At 41.1% G+C, this 22,281-nt stretch overlaps 1 protein-coding gene across 2 annotated transcripts; it reads right to left on the reverse strand.

Annotated features, from left to right (window-relative positions):
• Positions 1 to 35: 35 nt before the first annotated feature.
• Positions 36 to 21,617, reverse strand: pitpnc1b (phosphatidylinositol transfer protein cytoplasmic 1b). Of its 2 annotated transcripts, none has more exons than XM_076890043.1 (10): positions 20,972 to 21,617; positions 15,722 to 15,865; positions 12,278 to 12,366; positions 12,034 to 12,041; positions 11,813 to 11,884; positions 8,271 to 8,363; positions 4,642 to 4,797; positions 3,022 to 3,085; positions 2,747 to 2,833; positions 36 to 1,417 (listed from the first exon to the last, which is right to left on the reverse strand). In XM_076890043.1, the coding sequence occupies exons 1-10, from the start codon at positions 20,974 to 20,976 to the stop codon at positions 1,266 to 1,268; spliced, it is 870 nt and encodes a 289-aa protein (XP_076746158.1). In that variant the 5' UTR covers positions 20,977 to 21,617; the 3' UTR covers positions 36 to 1,265. The 2 variants fall into 2 exon arrangements, with proteins under 2 accessions (XP_076746158.1, XP_004550762.1); XM_004550705.4 differs by having other exon boundaries at positions 15,722 to 15,870; positions 20,972 to 21,616.
• Between the last annotated feature and the right edge of the window lie 664 nt (positions 21,618 to 22,281).

Raw genomic sequence — 22,281 nt, forward strand, 5'->3', positions numbered from 1 at the left:
TTTTTGTTTAAACATGACACAGCTGAGTCATCACATTAGAGAGAATTTGTATTTATTAATCAGAGCTGTTATAAAAGACTATACAGTGTAACATCTATATGATTTTCCATCTGATTCTATTTAAACATCCAGTAATTTTACAAAAAAAAAGGCAACAGCAGTACGTAACACTTTATCATACAACTTACATCTATTCAGTTTTCATAATTACACCCAGTGACAAGAACCCATTCTCCCTTTAAATGCACATGAGCTAATAATGTTATAAATGCTCACCCCGTTGATACATAATTGAAGTTTAGCTCGCGTTTGGCCCAACACTCAGCTAAGCGATCAAGGAACCAATACAATGCCTCACTACCTTCTGTCAATACACTTGGTCTGACCTATTGGCTGAGGTGGGGAGGGGGAGCTGATCCATTGCATTGACAGCCCACCCTCCTTCTCTCATGCTCTCTCATTAGATCCACTCTATTAAACTCCTTATGCATCTGTCTGTACGCTCCTGGTTGGGGGCTCGGAAACAATCGGAGAGCCCTGCTGGGGGTCCTGCACTCCACTCTAACCGAGGAACTGAGAGAAAGTGCTGAAATGCACCGTGTTTACAATCTGTCGAGGACACTTGAAGGTTATTTGTGGAAAATGTCTGAGTAGACACAAGGCGCTTGTGTGTTCTTGTGCATCTGAGCGGCATTCTGTAACATACTTCATATCAACAAAGTAAAAAGTAATGAATAATTCTTAGGTGGTGCTGGAGGATTAGTTTAGTATTTTGGGAACTGCTCTGTGCTCCTTTTTGGCAGAGAGTTAGATGAAGAGATCGATACTAGAAACTGTAGCCAGCAGCCAGTTAGTTTAGCTTAACACAAAGACAGAAAACAGAAAGAACATCAAGCTCGGCTCTCTCCAAAAGTAACAAAATCTCCCTACCAACATTTCTACAGCTCACAATTTTTTTCTTAAAGTCATACAAAAACAACAGTGAAGTACTTTTTCCCTGAGCTAGAACCGGTAACTTAAGGCAAAAAAGAAGAAGAAGGTATTGATATCATACTCTGCTCCAGAAAGCAACAAAGCATTTTCCCAAAAAACGGTGTCTGTTGGATCATGTTGCTGTTTGCATATGGGTGTGTTCATATTTGAGAGATGACATCACATGACTCTGGTGAATGTTGACACTGTATTTGAGTTGTGTTTGCACTGTGCAAGGTGTGTGTGTGTGTGTGTGTGTGTGTGAGAGCGAGAGAGAGAAAGAGAGAGAGGCGTCATTCGGGGGTTGAGTTCAGGCGAATGGGACTGTGTGTCACGTGGGAGGGGTCAGGTACGGCTGCAGTGGTCACTCCCATCTTCTTAAGGCTGCGCTCATCTGTCACAGAGATGGAGCGAGAAAACGCAGGACGAGGGACGAGCCCTGAATCTGAGACACACAGATACATCCACTTTTACATGTGGCAAGAAAGAAGTTAAAGAGAGGAAAAAAATCAGAAGGAAAAAGGGAAAACTGTGAGCGTATTTAGGATCTTAAATTTCTGCTACTTGATTCTCCCCTGCTGTCATTCAGCTCACAGACTTGCCTTTTCATTCAATTGACTTGAGTAAATGACATCAGTTTACTTTTATTACACCAGATGAATGAAATGAAAACAATTCCTCAGTCTGTGCAGATCTGCATGCAGTGGCAGCTTTCAGCCTGTAGGGGGGCCACGGCAGTGGAGCAGGCTGCAGCAGGTTGAGCAATGACTGCAGATTTGTTGCAGCTTGATGTGTCTCATCATAACGCACAGAGGGAGAGAAGGAGAGAGAGCGCAGGCAGCAAGATGCTACAGGCCATATTGGGAATTTTACCTTTGATATCTCCCACAGCCAACCGAGGTTCACCAGACTAACCAGCAGGTGGCAGGTTGACCCCCCCCCCACACACACACACACACACATACACAATACACACACATTCGCGCGCACACACACGTACCCACACCATATGCCCAGACACATACCCCCACCAGGTCTGACATTTGCAGCTAAGTGCTGCAATGGTCGGTTATTTATGTTGAGAGGGCTCGTGATGGTGAGAGTTCAGCAGGTGGCTGCATTACACTGTTTATCAGACAGACGCAGTGGCATTATCACTTCATGAGCCTTCTTACCCAACCCCCCCCCGCCCCGAACCTCGCACACACACACACACACACACACACACACACACACACACACACACACACACACACACACACACAGGCACGCACTACATCTGTCTTTCTGTCGTCCTTTTCTGGGCATACACCCTCTGTCTCTCCCTCCTCACTGCTCCTTGTGTTGTGAAATGCCTCCTGACTGCTCTTCCTTTCCCATTTTTCTCCCACAGATGTACTCCAGCCATCTGGGTACTTGTAGGGCACAGCGAAGGCACTAGTGGTGCAACCAATATCTGTTCAAGCATGCCAGTATTACATGGTTATTTATTCATAGTGTTTGCAGTTTGTTGACAGCATCTAATACCATACCAGGCTAAAAAAAAATACCTGAAAACAGCCAATGTACATCTCTTGCCTATTACGGTGTGAAATTAATAATTGTAGAGCACAAATATACATTTCAAACTTCCTGTTCCCTTTTTTTTCACTTACATCTATTCCTCCATCTCCACTCCTCTCATATCTACCTCTATTATCCCCCCCCTCCGCCTTCTCGTCTCTCCTCCTCTGTGGTATTTCAGTACAGTGCAGGTCAGATGCTGAGAACTCACCTGTGCTGTTCTGGCTGCATTTGACTTTGCTGTTGGTCTTCTCTTGCATCGTCCGCTCGTACTCTCTCACCTCCTCCAAACAGAGCCCTGTGGGGAAAACAGTGCATAAACACAGGCGTGCATTGAAACAGAGTGGAAGATACATATTTAATTTAACAGGCTGTAGATCGAGGGTAAAACAACAGCAAAGTACAAGTACAAGTGCGCTGCTCAGAATAGATTATCTCGTATCTGTAAAATATAAAATTTAGCAGTTTACTGTAATTTTGACCCACCGTGCCATTCGTCTATCCATGCCACTGCCTGCCGGTGGCCAACCAGGAGAATGTCTCGTATGTTCTGCAATTACACAGAAAACAAAAACCTGTTATGGGAAGGAAATGTAATTAAAAAGCTACAGCTGTTGTGTGTAGTCGTGTGTGAAATGCTGCTTTTAGAATGATTTTACAGCAGATCAGTGTCAAAATCACGACAGTGCCTTTGTGTAATTAATTCAAACATATGAGATTACGGCTGAGATAGATGAGGATTTATTTAATAAGGAGGCTGGGGCAGGTGGATTTGGCTCTGGTTGTAGCGGTTGTTGCTCAATCGTGGTTGGTGGCTCAGTCGCTGGACCTTTTATGTGCCAAAGTGTCCTTGGGCACGACACTGAACCTTAAGTCGCTTCCAGTGGCTGACCATCTTCCACAGCAGATCCCCTGGCATTGTTGTGTGTGAATAAAAGTGGTCCATCATGCCTAGCTAAGGACTCATTTACATATTAGTTGCTCATTGATTGTATTGAATTTATTTGCATTCATCAACAGTTTGCAAGTAGTTGCAGCGACCAACTTCTGCAACCTTTGGGTGACCAAATGCTAGAAGTAGCTGCTTGCAACCACTTTTAGTCACTCAGGTGATTGCTCAGGATCTTGTTTCCAAACAATCGCAGTCCGAATCAGAGCAACTGCGACCTCTCTAATCGTGAAGGTTTGCAAAGGAATGAACACAGATGGATTGCCAACCTCGTTGCAATCAACCTAACTTAGTCCTCTGCAATAAGTGCACCTAGTTTGTGATGCATTTCTTTGCGCCAGGGGACTCAGTTCTGGTTACATTGCTACATAAAAGCGAGGTTTCAGAGCACCTATGTCATTTTGATCTTAAATCACTGTCATCGCAGCAAGTATGCGACCGTTTTTGGAGGAGTTTTTTGCTTTTTCTGTCCCTAAATCTATGAGGCTTTTGCTCTTGATGTAAGTAGTTAATGTTAATGTATGTTATTGGGAATTTCTGTTTATGTAGACAATTAATTTTTGTTTGGTAATGCTGTTCTGCATAGTGTGACTGTAGCATAAGGTTAAAAGACTATGAGTGCAGCGCATTTACTATTAGTTTCATCTGTTTTGCTCGGCTTTGTAAAAAAAATAGAGCCACAATCCAAACACTCTTGCTCCTCACTGACAGCGTTGGGGTGGGTTAAAAGGCATTATTGCTAGTTTAGCTGCTGGTGCTTCTGCTTTCTTTTCACGCTTCATTGCTTTGCCTCATTGCAGAGGATAAATGTTGTGAAAGTGTTTTTTTTTTCTTCCCACCAGCTGTACAACTTCTTCCCCTAACTTGCAACTATGCTTTGTTAAAAGTGGAAAAACAGATGTTTTCTTACCGTTTTGTATAATATAATACAGATCAGAGGTCATTTGACGCCAGCAGCCTTCTTGCCGTTAATGCTGGTAATTATGCTAATGTCTTAAAATGAATGTGGTAGTGATTTATTTGTGTCACAATGCAACACATGGCACATTCATATAATAAATGACCGAATGGCATTGAAGAAGATTGTGATGTCTCCTTGACGCAGTCACGTTACAATAGCAATGGAATGAACATAAAGGGAAAGAGTTCGATCTTACTCGATGTATGAACTCCTCCGTCCTGGTCTGGAAGCCGTAGACCTCAAAGCTGCACTCCACCCTCTTATAGGAGCACATGACAGGTTTGTGGCTGTCCCTCCAGCCCTTCTCCAGAGGTCCTCGGCCAGTTTTACTTGACTGCCACAGACTCAGGTCCTTTACAGAGTAAACAGTGTGTTATAAAAGCTGTGTCTGCAGAAACTGTGACAATATCTGTGTGTGGAGGAGCCAGCAGCATGTTGCACAACACATTGCACAAGAGGAGTGTGATAACACACATTATGAATCTGATGAAAGTATGATGGGCAAGTGTTTGTGTTTGTGATCTTTTATTTCACCTTGTCACTTAATATAATTGATTGGTGTGCTTGTGTAACATGCACATGTAAAGACGTGTTAAACCTTGGAGGAGAGACAATGAAAATAAGCAGTGATGCAGAGGTGTTTGTGTGGGGTGTGTGTAACTGATTTATTTAGAAGCAGAAACAAAAGGCAGTAAAGTAAAAAAAAAAAAAAAGGTATGTGTTTTTGTCTTAGTGGATCATTGTTTGTATATTAAGCACTATGCATTATGAGCCATTATCACTTAAAAGACAATATTTTGAGTTGGATGTGACTTAAATGTCTGTTTGAGTAGTCTTAGCTTAATATAAAGTCAGGAAGTGGGAAAATCAGCACAGGAAAAACAAAACAACAACAAAGCCCCACTAGATTAAGTAATCAACAATCTGATCAATGCAAAATGCAGATAATAAAATGACACATCAAGTTAGAGAAAATTTTAGACTGTTCCACAGCAGGAAACAAGCATATAGATCATTTGCATGAGCTGTTGTTCTGACCTATAGCTGTGGGTTTAAGTGGATCTAGCGGTCATATGAAGAAATGCATGCAGAATGCATTTTTTAGATATGGCATGTCTTGGCACATAGAAACAAAGTTTCATATCACCTCTTTAGTGCTGCTTCAAAGGATTTATCTTTTCCATCACTGTTATCAAGTTTCTTTGTTGCAACATGTGAAAAATTCTCCCCGCCTGAGACTCAAACTTCAGTCACTAAAGTGTTTTATTTGCCTTTTTGCGTAAAGTTTCTTGGCTTTGAGAGTAGAAATGCCCATATATGTTGATTCCCCCAGACAAACTAATATGATTTTTGGGTGGAGTTTTTCAGTTGGTTGCATGCTTGCCATTAATTAAAAATGATGTAATTCATATTTATTGAAAAGGGCATACATAAATGGAAATACAGGATCGACCTGCTTCTTGTTCTGTTTTCTTCAGTAATGTTGAGGTCCGGGCAGGATGCCAATCGATGAACACTAGTGTTTAATTGTTGTTTTTAATTCAGGTAAGCTTCAACTGCATTGGAGCATGTGTGTTTGAGTTCACTGAAGCTGTTGCCAGTCAGACACATTATGGATGGTACTACACAGTGGATTAAGATCTGATAGGACTTATCATCGTTCACAGTTCCATCAGTTTTGATAAGATGCCCAACACCACTGACTGAAATGCAGCCTAAACCATGACAGCGCCTTCACCGTGTTTTACAGATGGCTGACACCAACCTCTCTCCTAATCTGCTTCATACATATCAACGACAGCTTCATCCAAATTTGGATTCATCACTCCACCAGACCTGTTGCCACTGATTTTGGAATACCTCAGCCTTTTCTCTCTGTTTTCACTTCACGCAAAATATTATTTCATGCCTTTCAAACTGTGATGTCTTTGGTATTTTTCATGGATTCAACTAAAGAAATGTGACCAAATTGACAGACTGCTAGTAGAGCTGGGCGATATGAGATTTTTTCATATCACGATATGTTTTTTTCATTTCAGGCGATAACGATATCTATCACGATATAAGCCAAATAACTATATTTGTAAGATTTAAATGTGCCGTTGCTCACAAGTAAAATGTGAAATAATCAGCAGCTTGTTTTTATTTAAATATTTATTTCCCATAATAAGTTCAACAGGGTAGATGTACTTAAGGAACATGAGACTTTTTCAGATAAATAAAGGCAAATATTGCAAACTACACAAAAGGCAGCCGCTAAAGCGTTTAAGTTTCAAAATAGAACAAACGAAACAGACTAAATTGTCAATTCCACTTAGAAACAAAATATTAATTCTAAAAATAAATCTTAGTTTGTTTTACAGAAGAACAGACAAAACTGACTAACTTTTGTCAATATCAAATAAACTGAGAACTAAAAGGAAATTCTCAATCTCTCCTTGTTGTATAGCTGAGCTTTTCAAACAGTTTTAACAGTTACTTTAGTCTGACAAAAGCCGAATGACGAATTAGCGCTTCCAGTCAGAGACTGAGGCTACGTCCACACGTACACGGGTATTTTTGAAAACTGAGATTTTCCGTTTTCGTTTTAAAAAATAATCCCGTCCACACATAAAGGCAGAAATGAAGGAAAACGCTGCTATGAACATGCCAAAGCAGCAGGTGGCGCTAGATTCCTAACCGTGCCGAAATGTTGGCCAATCAGAAGTCTAGAAGCCTCGGTGGGAAAAAGTAAACAAAGCTGGGGCATAGAAGCAGAACCGAGTTGTATGTGTGGAGGGACAGTAACTGTGTGTATATGTAAGCATTTAAACACTGCAGAGAGTAGAATTAACAGTAACAGTATTGTAGAAATTCATTTCACCGAAACAATAACGTGGCGCACAGTGTGACGCATGCTCCAGTTCATTGTATTTCCAGACTTGCTTTCGGCACAATTTACAGTGCACGCTACTCTATTTTTTGTCAGACTTGAAATAGCCGAAATACCTTCACACTACGGAACTTCTATGGCTCTTCCGTTTGACAATCTCTCCGGCATTGAAACCATCATCTTTTTTCTCTTCGGTTGATTTTTCTAGTCGGCACACTCATTTCCTCCATTACCCGCTGGCTACTTCCCAAACAAACACACGTGCGGCTTGGCACTTGTGCTGTACGTAACAAGCCACGCGACGTGACGCTGCGGCTGTGATTGGTTCGGCTCTGCGCTACTTAATTTGGATTGGCTGACCTTTTTTTTTTTTTTTCTTTGAGGACAAGAGCGGCGAGGTCTATCGCGATAGCTTAATTTCTCTATCGAGTAAAAGTTATATCGCGATACATATCGTTATCGTTCTATCGCCCAGCTCTAACTGCTAGTAACAAAGTGCCTAAAGATGCAATTTAAAACCGGTTCTTTGCTAAATTGTCTATTATGTGTAGACACAACACTGATTCATTCCTCGAGGTTGGTGCCTTTTTATGCTTGAATGATTCATAGTTCAGTGTTAAATGGTTGAAGAGAAAAAAAATACCTCTGAAAATGGTCCTGTGCAAGGACTGGACTGAGAATTAGTGAAAAAGCAGCCAAAATCCAAAGCAAAGTTAGTGGGTATATGTTTGAATTAAGTAAGCTTACAGTTTTGGCTACTTGTCATTAAACCAAGTCTCCTATTTATTTTTTCACTAAATGCTGAACTATTCTTGGAAAGCAATCACATAGTTTTCCATTTGGAAGAGAAAGAAAATCAGAAAAAACAACTTTTTTTTGTTCACAGTCATTTGTTTGCACCTCTGTGAAGCATATGTCCATGTTTGTGGGTTTTTTGCCAGTGCAGTGAGTACCTCTGATTCTTTGTAGTGCTTTTCAGGGATGGGGTCACTCAGGATATCCAGGAAAAGCACATTCTCTGCTGGGGTTGGCTTGTCCCCAAACACCTACATCCAAACAGATGGGGGAGGTCACACAGTTAAATGACAGCAGACGCACATACACCCACCCGTAGTGTCACACACGTACAGTCACTCACTCGGCATAGAGCGGGACTAAGAGAAGATGAGTAACAGTGTAGAAAACGGAGGTCACACACCATAACACCCCTCACTATATCCCACCCGGAGGCCCTTGGAGCAAATCACACTGGTGCAAACAGAGGAGTGAACAGATAGAGAGCAGAGGCGGGGGATGAGGGGAAAAAAACAAGGACATATGAGGGGTATTAAAAGAGAGGGGGGGAAAAAGTTATGAGAGCCACGTACACTTTTCCTTGAGAGAATGGAAGAAACCTGGAGAGAGAGGGAGAAAGAGACGAGACTGCACTTTTATCTGACCTTGTTTAAAATTTGCTCTAATGCCGCACTGGAGTTGTTCATTTCACAGCTGAAAACTAACAAATAAGAAAAACCTGGGGTAAAATAATAGCCTGCTACGCTCCTGCGGTGTTGTTGTTAGTCTGTGTCTTCACAAGGTCTTGCTCCCTTTTATGGAATGTGTTGTGTTAGCTGCGTGTTTGTGTTGCCTTCTACAAGTTGCTTGGGGTTTTCTCACGGTGTCGTAACGATTGTCAATTGAATTGTATAAACACCATAACTGTTATAAGGACATGCAAGAAAAAATCTATTCATATATATGAGGCCCTGAAAGCTTAAAATTTGGGGGATTTTTTTAAAAAAAGAGGGGAAAAAAAAACAAGTGTTCAGCATTGATAGTTCAGAGCAAAAAGGTTCTTGCTCCAAAACTCCTGATTGGAGGTCCTTCTGTGTACTACTTGTGCCTCTGTGTATTTTCTTTAGGTGGTCTTTAGGTGGCATGTTAGGCTAAATCAGGTGTGGCTGTTAGCCAAGGTGTTGTCTCCTTTCCTTGTGATTGATTGGCAGCCTGTCCAGGGTGGACCCCGCCTCTTGCTCACTGTCATCTGGAATAGGCTCCAAACTCCAGAAAATGAGCGGATGCGGTCCAAATTGGTATTTTGTTAGCTCAAATTGTATGCACTGCTTTGTAGAAGGATCGTATTTTATAATCTCTCCGCATGCTTTGTATGTAAAGCCTGATTTGTAAAGCATACACTTAGGTGGGTGAATAAGTGCAGCTGAGTAAAAAGTATGATATTTCCCTTGGAAATGTGGAAGTACACTAACAGCAGGGGTTAAAGTGAGCGGGAACGATCTGGAGTAAATAAGTAAATAAGTCTGATTGGCAGTTTCATACATAATAAAGTCCAGCAAGCTCATTTTCCGGGTGCTGCAGCCTGGCGTTCCTTCCAGCTGCGGCCATGGAGCTACTCAGTCAAGAAATAAGAAAGTAATGTCACCCCACGATCCCGCCTCCTCACTCAGCATCCTTTCTTTCCATTCTCATTCCTGCCCTCCCTGCATGCGTGCACATGTTGATAGTGTTAGGTTCACTTAAATCTAAGTGTCTTCAACACCTTGGTAACGCTAGACAAGTGTAGCGTTACCAAGCTAGACAAGTGTAGCAGGCGTAAAAGGAGTTGCTTTTTCCCCCCAAAGCAGCAGATCATTTCAAATGCAGCCTTTCAAATGGGGCTCAACAAATATGACCAAACACACAAGCTGTTTTCAATATGCAGCCTGGCCATCTGTCTTACTCGCTACTGGGAGAGTATCTGTACTTTGCAGTTAGAAAGAGTGGCAGAAAGAGAAAGTGTCAAATTATTTCTAGGATAAAATCTGCTCAGTAAATGAATTTGAACTGGAATAAATTTAATGCTCGCATAAATAGTTCCTTTCATTCAGTTCTTTTAATCAGGCTGTGGGTATTTAGACTACGTGATGTGTAGTTAAAGTTATCTGACTAATGATATTTAGAAATGATACTAAATGAAATGGTAATTGTTTTTGTGTTATTCAGAGGCTGTGTGAGAATACAAACGAGTTCAAGCTCGTGCACTGAGAGCTGTACTGAGTTGGTATGTTTACTGTTACAACAGTTAGGTCAGGTCAGTAGTTCTCAAACTCGAGTTTGCAATAGTGGCGTAGAGGACGAGGAAAAATATGGAGAGAAGCTGACTTAAATAAATAAAATTTAAAATAAATAAACATATTTTTGTTTCTGAAGCTGGGCATGCTAGACAAACTTTCAGAATCAGTGGTTTACGGTGGCATTCGTCTGTTCACATTTCCTTCTAGACAACATATCTAAGAGTTGCTCCACATGTAATGGATTAATCCCAGAGTAACTAGATGAAGCACTATGAAAGGAAGATGCTAAAGTAATGTAAATACTTAAACTTATACTACCATAAACAGCATAAAACGTGGACGTAGCTTCAAGGTCGGAAAAATTAAGCCAACACTTTAAGTGCCTCAACCGTGCGTCCTATCTGAAGGCCACTAGATGATGATAGCTGTGGTTTTAAAAGAGGACTTCCAGTCCTTTTAGAAGTCAATACAAAGACAGCTTCTCTAAACACTTTTCTGCTGAATTCAAGGGTTCGGCCTCTCATTCTGGGTCATATTATGTTAAAAAAAGGATCAGGTGGTTTAACAGGCAGACCCCGCCCCTCCACGTCACATCTGTCTGTTGCAAGATGGCAACAGTGGAAACGCTCATGTTGAGGCTTCAAAGCGAGACACCAGAAAACGGTGGGTGATGTCAGGGTAGCTACATCCGTCTCTTATGCTGTCTGTAGTGGTTTATAAAGGGGAAATATTTCAGTGAGAAGGTGGTAGAGACCAAAAACTGAGCAAAACTGAGTGATTAATTGATCACATACACCAGTTAGCCATGCAGCGACACGACTAATTGGCTGATAGCGTTGCTCTGTAATCTTTGATGTGTAAATAAACAGCTGTTTGCTAACAAATTACCAACTTAAAAGATTAAGGCATCTCAATTTGTTCCCCCTAGTGTATAAAACACATGTCAGTGTGCATGTATGTGGTTGCCACTCAAACAGCAATGGGACTGTTTGGAGTAAACTCGTGTAACCTGAAACTACATGACATAAAACTAGATTCACTGGATGCACAGCCCAAGAAACAACTCTTGGATCTATGCATTTTTTGTTTTGTTTTTTTTGGTTCTCCTGTCTTGACTTTTCTCAATTACACCAGGCAAACACAAGTGCCAGACAGAGCTGCAATTGCTGGTGACTTTCTGTCTGTGTGTGTCTTTGCGTGCCTTGGACAAAATGCATCGTGGCAGCCATGATCAGCACACTGCATGTCTGGTTAATAGATCTGCCAATACTGCATTTCGTGGCTTGCTTGTTTTCCTTGTAATGGGCGCATCAATTTGATGAACATTTTTGTAGTGCTGCAGAGAAAATTGCAATTTCTCTCCAGACCCTTGTCGTTCTCCTCCCCCTCGTCTCTAATCACTCTATTTTTCTCACCTCTCACAACCCCCCTCTTACAATACTCACGTTATCGTTATCACCATTGTTGTTCTCGAATCTTGTCTCAATACGGATGCTGAACTTGGGCAGGAATGATACCTACAGGGTGACAAAGAGGAAAAATGGGGGGTGGAGGGTTGAGGGGCAGAGATAGTGTGAAAGCAGGCTGCAGATTAGATCCTCTGATACTGGAAAGAGATGAGCTCTGTTGCATTCATGTACAGTAAATGATGTGTGAGAATACTTACTGAGTACTCTGCAGCACCGGGGACATTCAATATAGATGGGAAGAAAACAGCATAAGTAACTCGTATGCTTGAACATGAAATTGCGCCCACACACATGCAATTTACCACAAGGGAATACATGCATACATAGTTATGAACATTTGATGTCACTTGAAAAAGCATCTGTTTTCAGTAAACAAGCTTTGTATAATGTATTGAGGTTAAAATAACTCTGTGTTTAACACAAAGAAAGGCAAACACGCACCTGTGATGGTGTATGGGTAGAAGTTCCAGGCCTTCTCCGTAACGTAGAAAAATCGAGGGACAAATGCTTTTACCCAAGATGGCAGTTTACTGAAAGCAAAGAAAGAAGGATCACCGTTGCAGAGTGTAAGAGCAGGAGAGATTATGAAGGGAGAGACGGAGAGATCCTGAGTGGGTCTTGTGCCGTTTATAGCCAGATTACCTGTAGGCTACTCTCACCACAGCATTCATTTGTATGACTCATTCTCAATTACACCTGTGGTGATGAACTGTTACTGTAGCTCCTAGGTCCCATGTCAGAACATGATTGAAGTAGAATACAGTGTGTGCGTGTGTGTGTGTGTGTGTGTGTGTGTGTGCGTGCGTGCGTGTGTGTGTGTGTGAAGAGAGAAAGAGCATGCGTGTGTTCTTACATATCTTTACTAATGAAGACCAAATGTCCCACAAGCACATAAAGATTAGAAAAATCCTCCACAGTGTGAACACGTCTTTACTTCTTTGAGAGTTTATTTTAGGATTAGGCCTTGGGTTTGTAGTGGTGATTGGAATAAGAGCTGAGGTTACATGAGGGTAATGAGTGAGGTTATTTCAGGGTTAGGAAGTGAATTTAGAGTTAGGAGATTTATGTTATATTTGAGACTGGGCTTTCATTATGAGCACAATTAACTGATGGGCTGTCAGCCTGAGCACAGAGAAAAGTACATGGACACAATACTCTCGCAGAGCAGCATTATTAAACCTTTTTACTTGTAGCAGTGCAAACACACTTAATCATGTAGGAAAAATCAACTCCTATTTAAGGTTTATAATCAGTGTGCAGCCTGTGGCTGGTTTAGAACTCTTATCACTCACAGGGTGTGAAATACTCCGTTTTGTAAACAGAGCAACAATTTCACCTCTGACTCATCATTTATGGGACCGCTTGGTTTCACAATGAAGCACACTGATTAACTGTATTTTCAGAATATAGTGTTAATATTAATGTGCTATTATACTGGGTATATTGCAACTGAAATTGCAGTCTCATGGCTCAGACACTCCAAGAGTAAAAGGACAAAACCTCAGTGTGACTAGAAACAAATCGGTTGCCCTTTGATTTGGTGACCAATTGCAAATAGCTGCAGTGAACACTTTGATTGGAGGCAGCTTGTCTCCAACCAACTGCAGTCCAACTCAGATTGCCTGCAGTCTTAGACAAATTGGATTAAGTTTGCAAATAGTTGGAGTTGAGTTTATAGTTGAGCTCTAAATGCAGACATGTTACCGACATGTAGCAATCAGTTTGAGTAAGTCTGCGCTGATGAGTGATCTGTGACAAATTTAGTTGCCGTAAGGGACTTGACTCAAGTGACTGCCGACTGAATGTCCTGCAGCAACGTCACTTTTAGGGAGGAATTTCTGAATCTCTGTTTCACATCCCCAGAGTTGTGCAATATTAAGTACTTAGATGAACTATTTAATCTTAGATGAACTATTTAATCTACGTACTTAATATTAGTTTCTGTTCGACTGGATTTTCTGCGTATGTAGATAGCAGCAGATGCCAACAACTTTGTTTTTTTGGTAATTTATTAGTTATTTGCCGTATTGTAATGAGCAGATTCATTAAAATTAAAATTAATCTAAAATTAAAATGCCAAATAAAATGAGCAGATTCTCTTGGCTGATAAACTTACTAACCGACCTTCTTATTTTTCAAACATGACCATGAATTACATCCCAGTACTTGAAAGCACCGATGCCAGTGGGCACTGCAATGCCAGTAGCTTTGGATAAAATGGCAGCATGTGACACCCTGGGATGTCTGTATAGTTTTAAGTGGAGGAAAAAAACAGGGCAATACCATGCTAATAAATTATGGTATGAAAGTTGTCACAAATACATTGTAGCACTAGCTTGACATTTTGGGAAATGTCAGTTCTGCTTACCAAAAATGGGATGCTGGCAGCGTACATGCCCAGATCCAAGCCAATAGGCCGGGCATTTTACCCATTTAAAGTTTGAGAATATGTTTATATAATTTGACGACCCCTTATCATTCGCTTTACCAGATAAAAATGCAAAGCTTGAATGCCAACTATTCTGGGGGAATCATCATTGGGAGCCAAGTACTTGGTGGTTCAATTAGTTTTTTCCCCATATATCCTGTTAGATGACAGATTTGCATGTGAAGACCACTGCAGGCCTCCGGTGGAGTTTCCTCTGGCTTTAGCCTGACCAATTGTATTTTTATCTGTATTTACTGTACAGCACTTTGGTCAGCCTTGGTTGTTTTTAAATGTGCTCTATAAATAAACTTGACTTGACTTGACTTGACAATCATCAGTTCTTTTGTGGTGAAGAGTTGTATGATAAGAAAAACACTCTCAGTATGTGTATAAAACATGAAGTGACACCCACCTAAAAAGATCAGAGAGGAATAAAAGACTGGATATGGTGGAAACAGTAAGTCTCATTCCATCCACAGGCAATAAATTTCACCTACCAGCACTAATTAACTCACTGTCTGGCTTGCTGAATCAACACTGTTGTATAAAAACAGTAGATTTAGTTTTTATTGGAGGTTTTGCAGTCCAAAGTTTAAAAAAAAACAAAGAACTTGCATAACAGTCAACTGACGTGACTTTATGTTTGAGCTAAACACTGTATCATATAATAATTAAGAGTTTATTTCCCAAAATGTTACATAAATACTTCAAAAAAAAGGTTTACAATGTTCTGTTTTGTACTCAAGACTACACTCTATAAACATTCACATCTATGTCCTGTAAAAATATGCATATAGACAAGTTACATATTAACACCTGCAGTCACAATAGCTATCGATGGCTTTCGCTTTATTCTGTAATTTTCTTTCCTGTTTTTGTCTTTTTTCCCCTACGTGTAAATAATATTTGACTTATGTAAATATTGTCACTTCTTTCTTACAATAACAGAGTTCTGATAGACCACTTAGAAAAGCTTACCAGGGGTTAAACACATCCATTATTTGAGTGTAAGAACTTGGAGGTAATTATCTGTAGTTTTTCTACGTGTGGTTATACTGTGACTAGACTCTGACTGCCAACAAACTTTGTCAACTCTACAAAGAAAATTTAATGAGAGGCTAAATCTTCCCACATACCCTGCAATTACCAGCACCGGGATGATGTGCACGAGTTATGCCCAGCTAGAGAACTTTACTTACGTAATCCAGTGTTTACTGACCTCACAGTACAGTAATATTTCCACTTATACCTCAGCATGTCTAGACAAAGGGTGTTTGGACTTTGTAAACAGGCAGGTCGCAATGCACGCTGGGTGTTACTGTGTGTTTCGTGTAACTTGGATCGCTGAGATGTGAAGCTTTGCAGCGCAGCGATCAGAACACGGCAATCAGTTATTCTAATGGCCCGTCATGTGTACATCATTAGTGCAACAACACAATCAAAGAGTTTAATTGTACCTGCTGAGGTAGATTCGTTTCTCGGTCAGCTGCCCCGCTCCGTACTTGGGGTGATTATCTGGCTCATTCCTCACCACCTCCACCCCCTCTCCCCCACCACTCTGCTCACAGCTGTGCTTACTGATCATGTACAACTGCCCAATCCTGTACTGGAGCCCGAGGAGAGGTTTAGGATGAGGTTTATGGCGGAGAGGACGGGGATGGCGTGAAGAGAAAAGAGAGAGAGAGAGAGAAATGTGGTGAGAAAATGGTAAGCACAAAGCAAAAATCTCCCTCGTCCTCCTCCTGCTAATCCTCAAGATGCCATCCAAAGGGACACATTTAGAGTGCGGCCTTAGTTGAATTAACCAAGTGTTTGTTGACTGTGGTCATCCTTCGTTTAAACACACAGGTCCTCACGTTCATCTACCATAAACATGTAGCCTTTGAAATAACTCACACATTTATGCTTCATTTTTTTGCAAACAAACAAAATAAATATGAATTTGCCGTGAACTCAAAGCCATATCCAAATAACAGGCACTGCTGCTTGAGTCAGTTCTCAGAGGTTTTGCAGCTGTAGCCTCTCTCGTCTCTCGGTCTGGTACTGGAGTAAATTTTAATCCCATTTTTAGTCGCTTTTTTACATTTAAATTACTTCAACATTTATTCTACACATACATTTGAACCATAATAAGGAACTGCATCTTTACTGCTGCATTTAACTAAATCGCAAAGTGCACATTCGATTTTACTCTTCACTCCTCTCTGTGTATCATTATCCAACTGTTGCTCGAGCAGCTGTAGTTGCTCTTCAGAAAAGTTGTATTCTTAATCTGAACTTTTTGGGAATATTTTAAAGACTGGAATTGGCATTTAAGCTGAAGGAGGGCAGACCAAATTTCTCATGGAGCATAATAATGGATATGAGGACTTAAATAAGAAAAAAATTCATCCATAACAAATCAATACAATGCAGGTCCCATTGAAGAAAATGTAATACCCATCTGCCACTAAGAGGAAGTAATGAGAATGATGGCAGAAAATCCTCCTGGCAGCAGGTTCACCCTGGTTGCTGAGTCCGGTTTTGTCTCGACAGGCACTTACTCAGGGCTGCTTAGGCACAGGCTTTGTATTTGCTCTTCATTTTTCAAATCTTAGCCACTTGCTGTGTATAAAGATTTCCCTAAAGTTCCATTTCAGATATCAAAAAATTAATTTGGCTAGTGAGAGTGATTGCCTAGTGTCTAAATTAGGGGAAGGGACTTTGTTCTCTGCTGCAGCCCCAGTTTGTGCACGCTGATGAGGGAGTATTTTGTGTTAGTTAGTCTAAAGAGGACAAGGGCTTTGGGCATCTGGAGTATCTCCTCGTTTAGCTAAGCCTGATACAATCAGTGTATTTAAAAAAAATCTCTCACAATAATTCTTTTCATTTCTTGCAGTGCTGCTGCTGCTGCTGCTGTTGGTCGTTCTCATCTTCTCTCCCTAATCTTGTTTCTATTTGCATTTTTCTGTTTGCTGCAGTTGTAAATCACTTGGTAAACTTTTGTTTATAAAGTTATGAAAAAGCTGAGAAATTGTGCCATAAAGCGCTTCGCTGTTCTGCTGTGACCACCATAATGCAATTCATTTTGTTGCCCTATATTGCTGTGGCACTAAAGCATTATTCTAATTAAAAGCAGAAACAGAAAGATTGGGAGGAAGAGAGAAAGAGGACGGCAGACATCAGATTGCCATCCTTCACTGTGCTTTGCTGACATCATGTGACACTCCTCCTTCTTGTTCCAATTACTGTGGAACGTCAACATTCAATATTTACTTCTTGGATATTCATGGGACTTAATTAATCATAGTGATGGGTGCTTTAACACCATCTTAAAGCCAGCAGACCGCAGGACAGAGAGCTCCTCCCACACAAGTTATGAATCTTTTCCCCCCGTTTTAGGAAAAACAAGGAAGTGGAAAGTATCTTTCTTTCCTTAAATCACTACATACAGGTCAGGAGGGATCGTTGTCAGCTCTGGGAATGTGTTTCCTCTTACTGTTTCGTTTTTACAGCCCAGGATTTGCTTTACAAGAAATGTCGTCAGACTACAAATACAACGCATTATCAGGACAATGCCATGATTCATGATTAAAATATTTACCAGCTTTTGTCTTTGATCGTCAACTAGCAAAACACAATGACAACAATGACAATTAAGGGTGGAAAATTTGTGTTCAACGTTTCCCAGTGGCGATTTACACTTTATGCACTTTATTAGATACACCTGTTTAACTGGTCCTTAAAACAAATATTGAATCAGCCAATCACATAAGAGCAACTCAGTGCATTTAGAAATGTAGAAATTGTCAAGACGAACATCAGAATGAGGAAAATAGTTGAAGCAAGTGACTTTGAATCTTGCACGGTTGTTGGTGCCAGTTTTTCCTGAACTGATGATCTACTGGGACTTTCCCCCATAGTGATCTGTAGGGTTTACAAGAAATGGCCCAGTGAAGAGCATCTCTCCTGCATATGAACGCACAACATGAACCCTCAAGCTGACGGCCTAGTTTCAGAATACCACTATATTGGCATACTATAGGCCCCTTTGTAACAACTGAGCATTGTTTTAATGTGGCAGCATGCCCGACCTTGCTGATCCCTTTATGAGCACAGTTTATCTATCTTCTAATGCCTGCTTCCAGCAGGACAATGCACTATATTATTGTATTAGCCCTTTATTTATCCAGGTAAAAATCTCATTGAGATTAAAAATCTCATTTCCAAGAGAGACCTGGCACCACGGCAGCAAAAATCCAAAACACATGCGGCACATAATAACATAACAACATATCACAGAACTGAGATCATCTCTCAGTGGTTTCTTGAACATGACACTCTACACAAATGACCTTCACAGTCATTGTCATGTGTTGGATGGGGAGATTCTCATCATGAACGTGAGCCGACAAATCTGCAGGAACTGTGTGACGCTGTCATGTCGATATGGACCCAAATCTGTTTTTCTGAGGCTTTTCTGAATCTACGCTATGAAGAATTAAGGTCATAATTCTTGGAGTTAAGGCAAAAATTACCTGAGAAACATCTTGACATATTTTTTTTTTCTTAAAAAAAACCCCAAACATATTACCTCAACATGCACTTTGGTTTATACTGCATATGTGTCTGTATTTATTTGACCCTGACTCTCAGCTCTGCACACAATTTGCTATGTACCCAGACCCAGTGTATGTGTACAAATGTCACATAAAAGATTTTTATCTTATCTTTATCTTTATCTTCAAAGTTAAAAATGTCACATTGATTCATTGCTGTAAAGCAATAAACATACAATCTTCTGAGAAGTCTGAATATTTTTTATGGGGCACTGCATGTTCCTGTGACACTGCCTTTTTCATACACACCTCTGTGAGAGGTGTCTCTCAAATAAGGATACTATTTGTATTATAAGTGCATTAATACGGTACTTCAGTGGAGTATTTGAGTAAACGTGCAAAAAAAGTTACTTTCCACCATGAAGCCTTATTTAGTCTGCACTCTCATACAGTGGTGCTAGGCAGCATAAGATTAACAGTACCCTAGTGTAAGGGCTTTGGTGAGGGAGAGCCAGTGGGGGGGGGGGGGGGCAATCAGTTTTCATACACCCCTAAATGGTTGTAAAACCTCACAGACCCAAATAGCAACAAACAAAATTATGATCGCTGTGAGCGTGAATCCTGTTTCCAACATTTCATGAAACAAGATTTGTGGTTGAAAGCAGCAATGCGGAAAACACAGACAAAGGGCACGCTTGAGTGAGGCCTTCTTTTCTGTAGCGACTGAGAGTCGTTAACAAGTTTGAACACTGCAGTTTCCTCCCTGCCAAGAGAATAACCAAGACCACAGAGACACAAAAGCCCGTGTTCCTCACTTTCAGATGAAGTTTTTTTTTCAGATACAAGTTTGTAATTTATTTAACCACAAACGTGAGTGACAGTTTGCACACTGCAGAACTCCAATTTTCTTATTCATTACATCTCGTAGCGTGTGACGTTTCGTGAACCATCTGCTTTTCATCAGACAGTAGAAACACAGGTCAGCAGGCAGTAATGTAATAATCAGACAGTGTCTTACATAGGACAAGCCTTCATACGTATCGCTTTGGCGTGAATCAGAAAAAAATTGGAAACAATCCCAGCAACAAATAGAAGAAAAAGATATACATCGTGTCTCAAGCAATATCTAACAATAAAATGACTGAAACAAATGGTTAGATTACAATTTGATTTCTTTAATTAACTAAATATAGATGGTGCAGTGCTCTGTGTATCCCTTCTGTTCTACAGCAAGTGTCTGGGTTAATTTGGCTGAATACTTTAATGGGGACATATAATTAAGAAGAGTTTGAGAACCATTGCTCCAAGTTATTTTTAGCATGTGCCTGTGGAAGAAATAGAAAGTGAATCAACAACAGAACCGACACACCTACCTACCACCTGAGCCACTATCACCTGCCGCCTGTTTCTTTTCTTTGGCAAAAGCAACACGGAACATTCTTTGCCACGGTGCGAGTGTGCTGTGCATGTCACACTTGAAAATCTGCTCACTTTAATAGTGGAGCAAAGGTTGCGGTCTGTTGCGTGGTTCCTATTATGATTTGATACCTCCTCAAATAAACTGCAGTTAAACTCACATTACACTTAAGCGAAAGAGGATTTGCTGCAAGCTCGAGTTCTGTGTGCCCTGTCCTGATACTGTAAATCCTATTTTGGACTGCTATTTGTCACTGTCATTGTTGTGGTAACAGGTAGAAGTAAGCCGGTTGGGGGTAGTGGAGACGACAAGGACATTTCTTTTTGAAGGGCACTTTAGCGCATAACAACCTCGTCCGCTCACCTTTTCCCCCTCCAGCAGGATCTCTTTGTTTTTCCACCCGCAGGCCAAATGCCTTTAAGTTGGGATCTTAACCAGTCTGACTAGTTTGAGCTTGGAGCGCTCAAGCAAATGTAGAACGTGTAGTGCTGTCCAGGTGTTGTACGCTTGACTCATCGCTCTATCCCAATGTGGAAAAAGCTCCCACAGGGCAGCTGCGGGGGGGTCTCAGTGCTGTGTTGGCATTTTGTCTTATCAGTACGTGCACACCTTCACGATTACAAGTAAACAATAAGAAAAAAAAGACCAAACAAAACATTGCCGCAGTTAAAATAACCCCCAAATTTTTGCTTTTCACTTTTAAGTGGTGGGAATTGTGTGTGTAAAAGCGTGGGAAAGACAAACACACTTACCTCATCCACGGTCAGTGGCATGCATATGCGGTACTCTTTCATCAACATGGTGCTGATACCGGGAGAAGTTTTTTTGGGGGGAAGTAAACAGTGGGATCGTGCTTGAGTTTGTCTATCTCAGCTGACTCGGTTGCATAGTAGACAAACTCAGGCAGGCAACACACCACCACAGTGACCTCTTTTTTTTTTTTTTTTTTTGGTGACGCTCTTCTTCTTTTGTTTTTGCTGATGTCAGTAAACCGTGGAGTTAAGTCCAGTGTTCTCTGTCAATGAGTGTCTGCAGTTTTCTTACTTTCCCTCCCTCGCTCACTCCTCAGAGCCTCGTCTCTCCCTTCTTGTTTCGCTTCCTCAATTTAATCTCCTGGACTTTTTTTTTTTAAACTGCTGTCTCTCACTTTTTTCTCGCTACTCCCTCCTTTTCTTCCTCTTCTCAGCTGCACCTTCGCTTTGCTGTTTCTCTCTCGCTCTCTCTTTCTTAATTTCTGTTTCTTTTCTTTCTGCTGCAGTGAAAAAGTAGTAATTAGTGCTGAGGTAAGATGTAAACCTACTATCAACAGCTCTGCCTATCCTTTCCCCTCTGTCCCTGTCTGTGCTTTGTTTAATTCCTCCTCGTGTGTAACCTTGCTGTCTGCTCGGTGCTCCTCCCTTTCCACTCAGCCACACTCCGCTGCTTTCAGTTTCTCACAAATTCCTTTGCGGCTCCCCTCCTTATCTTTTCTTTTTCCCTCTCCCTCCCCCTTCTCTCCCTCTCCCATAGTATCCACTCCCCGCCCACTATACTTTACCACCTCTTCACCTGCATCACCCCCATCCTCCCCTCCCTGCCTCAGATCCTTATCTGTTCTTTCTTCTCTGTGGCCAAAACTGCTGTAAGCAATAACACTCGCATCTTTCCATATCTGGCACCTGTGCTAGTCCAAATTTGAAGCACATTTCTTAAACTCTTACCCCCAGCTTCCTCCACTCAGGTTATGACAGCACTCAGGTTATATGAATGGCCAACACTGAGGGGTAGCTAGACAGGGCCATTGGTTTAAGTATTCCCAAAGCCATGAGAGCTTCCATTAAGCTCAGTGGCAGACCCGCTTACATTGTATTACCTCATGACCTTCAGCTGGGTTTAATTGAATCCGTGTTTGGTCACTGAATAGTGAAATCGAAGCAGTCATAATTTTTCGTCCGTGCCCATCCGTGACCCACAGCCTGCTCTCTTTTTAAATGAGCGAGAACTGACGGTGGTTGCCAAGTCCAACCCCAAAAAGAAATAAGAAAAGCAGGTGTTTTGTTTCTCGGGGTCAATCTGACAGGGG

The sequence above is a fragment of the Maylandia zebra genome, linkage group LG11 (genome assembly GCF_041146795.1).
Source record: "Maylandia zebra isolate NMK-2024a linkage group LG11, Mzebra_GT3a, whole genome shotgun sequence".
NCBI classification, from domain to species: domain Eukaryota; kingdom Metazoa; phylum Chordata; class Actinopteri; order Cichliformes; family Cichlidae; genus Maylandia; species Maylandia zebra.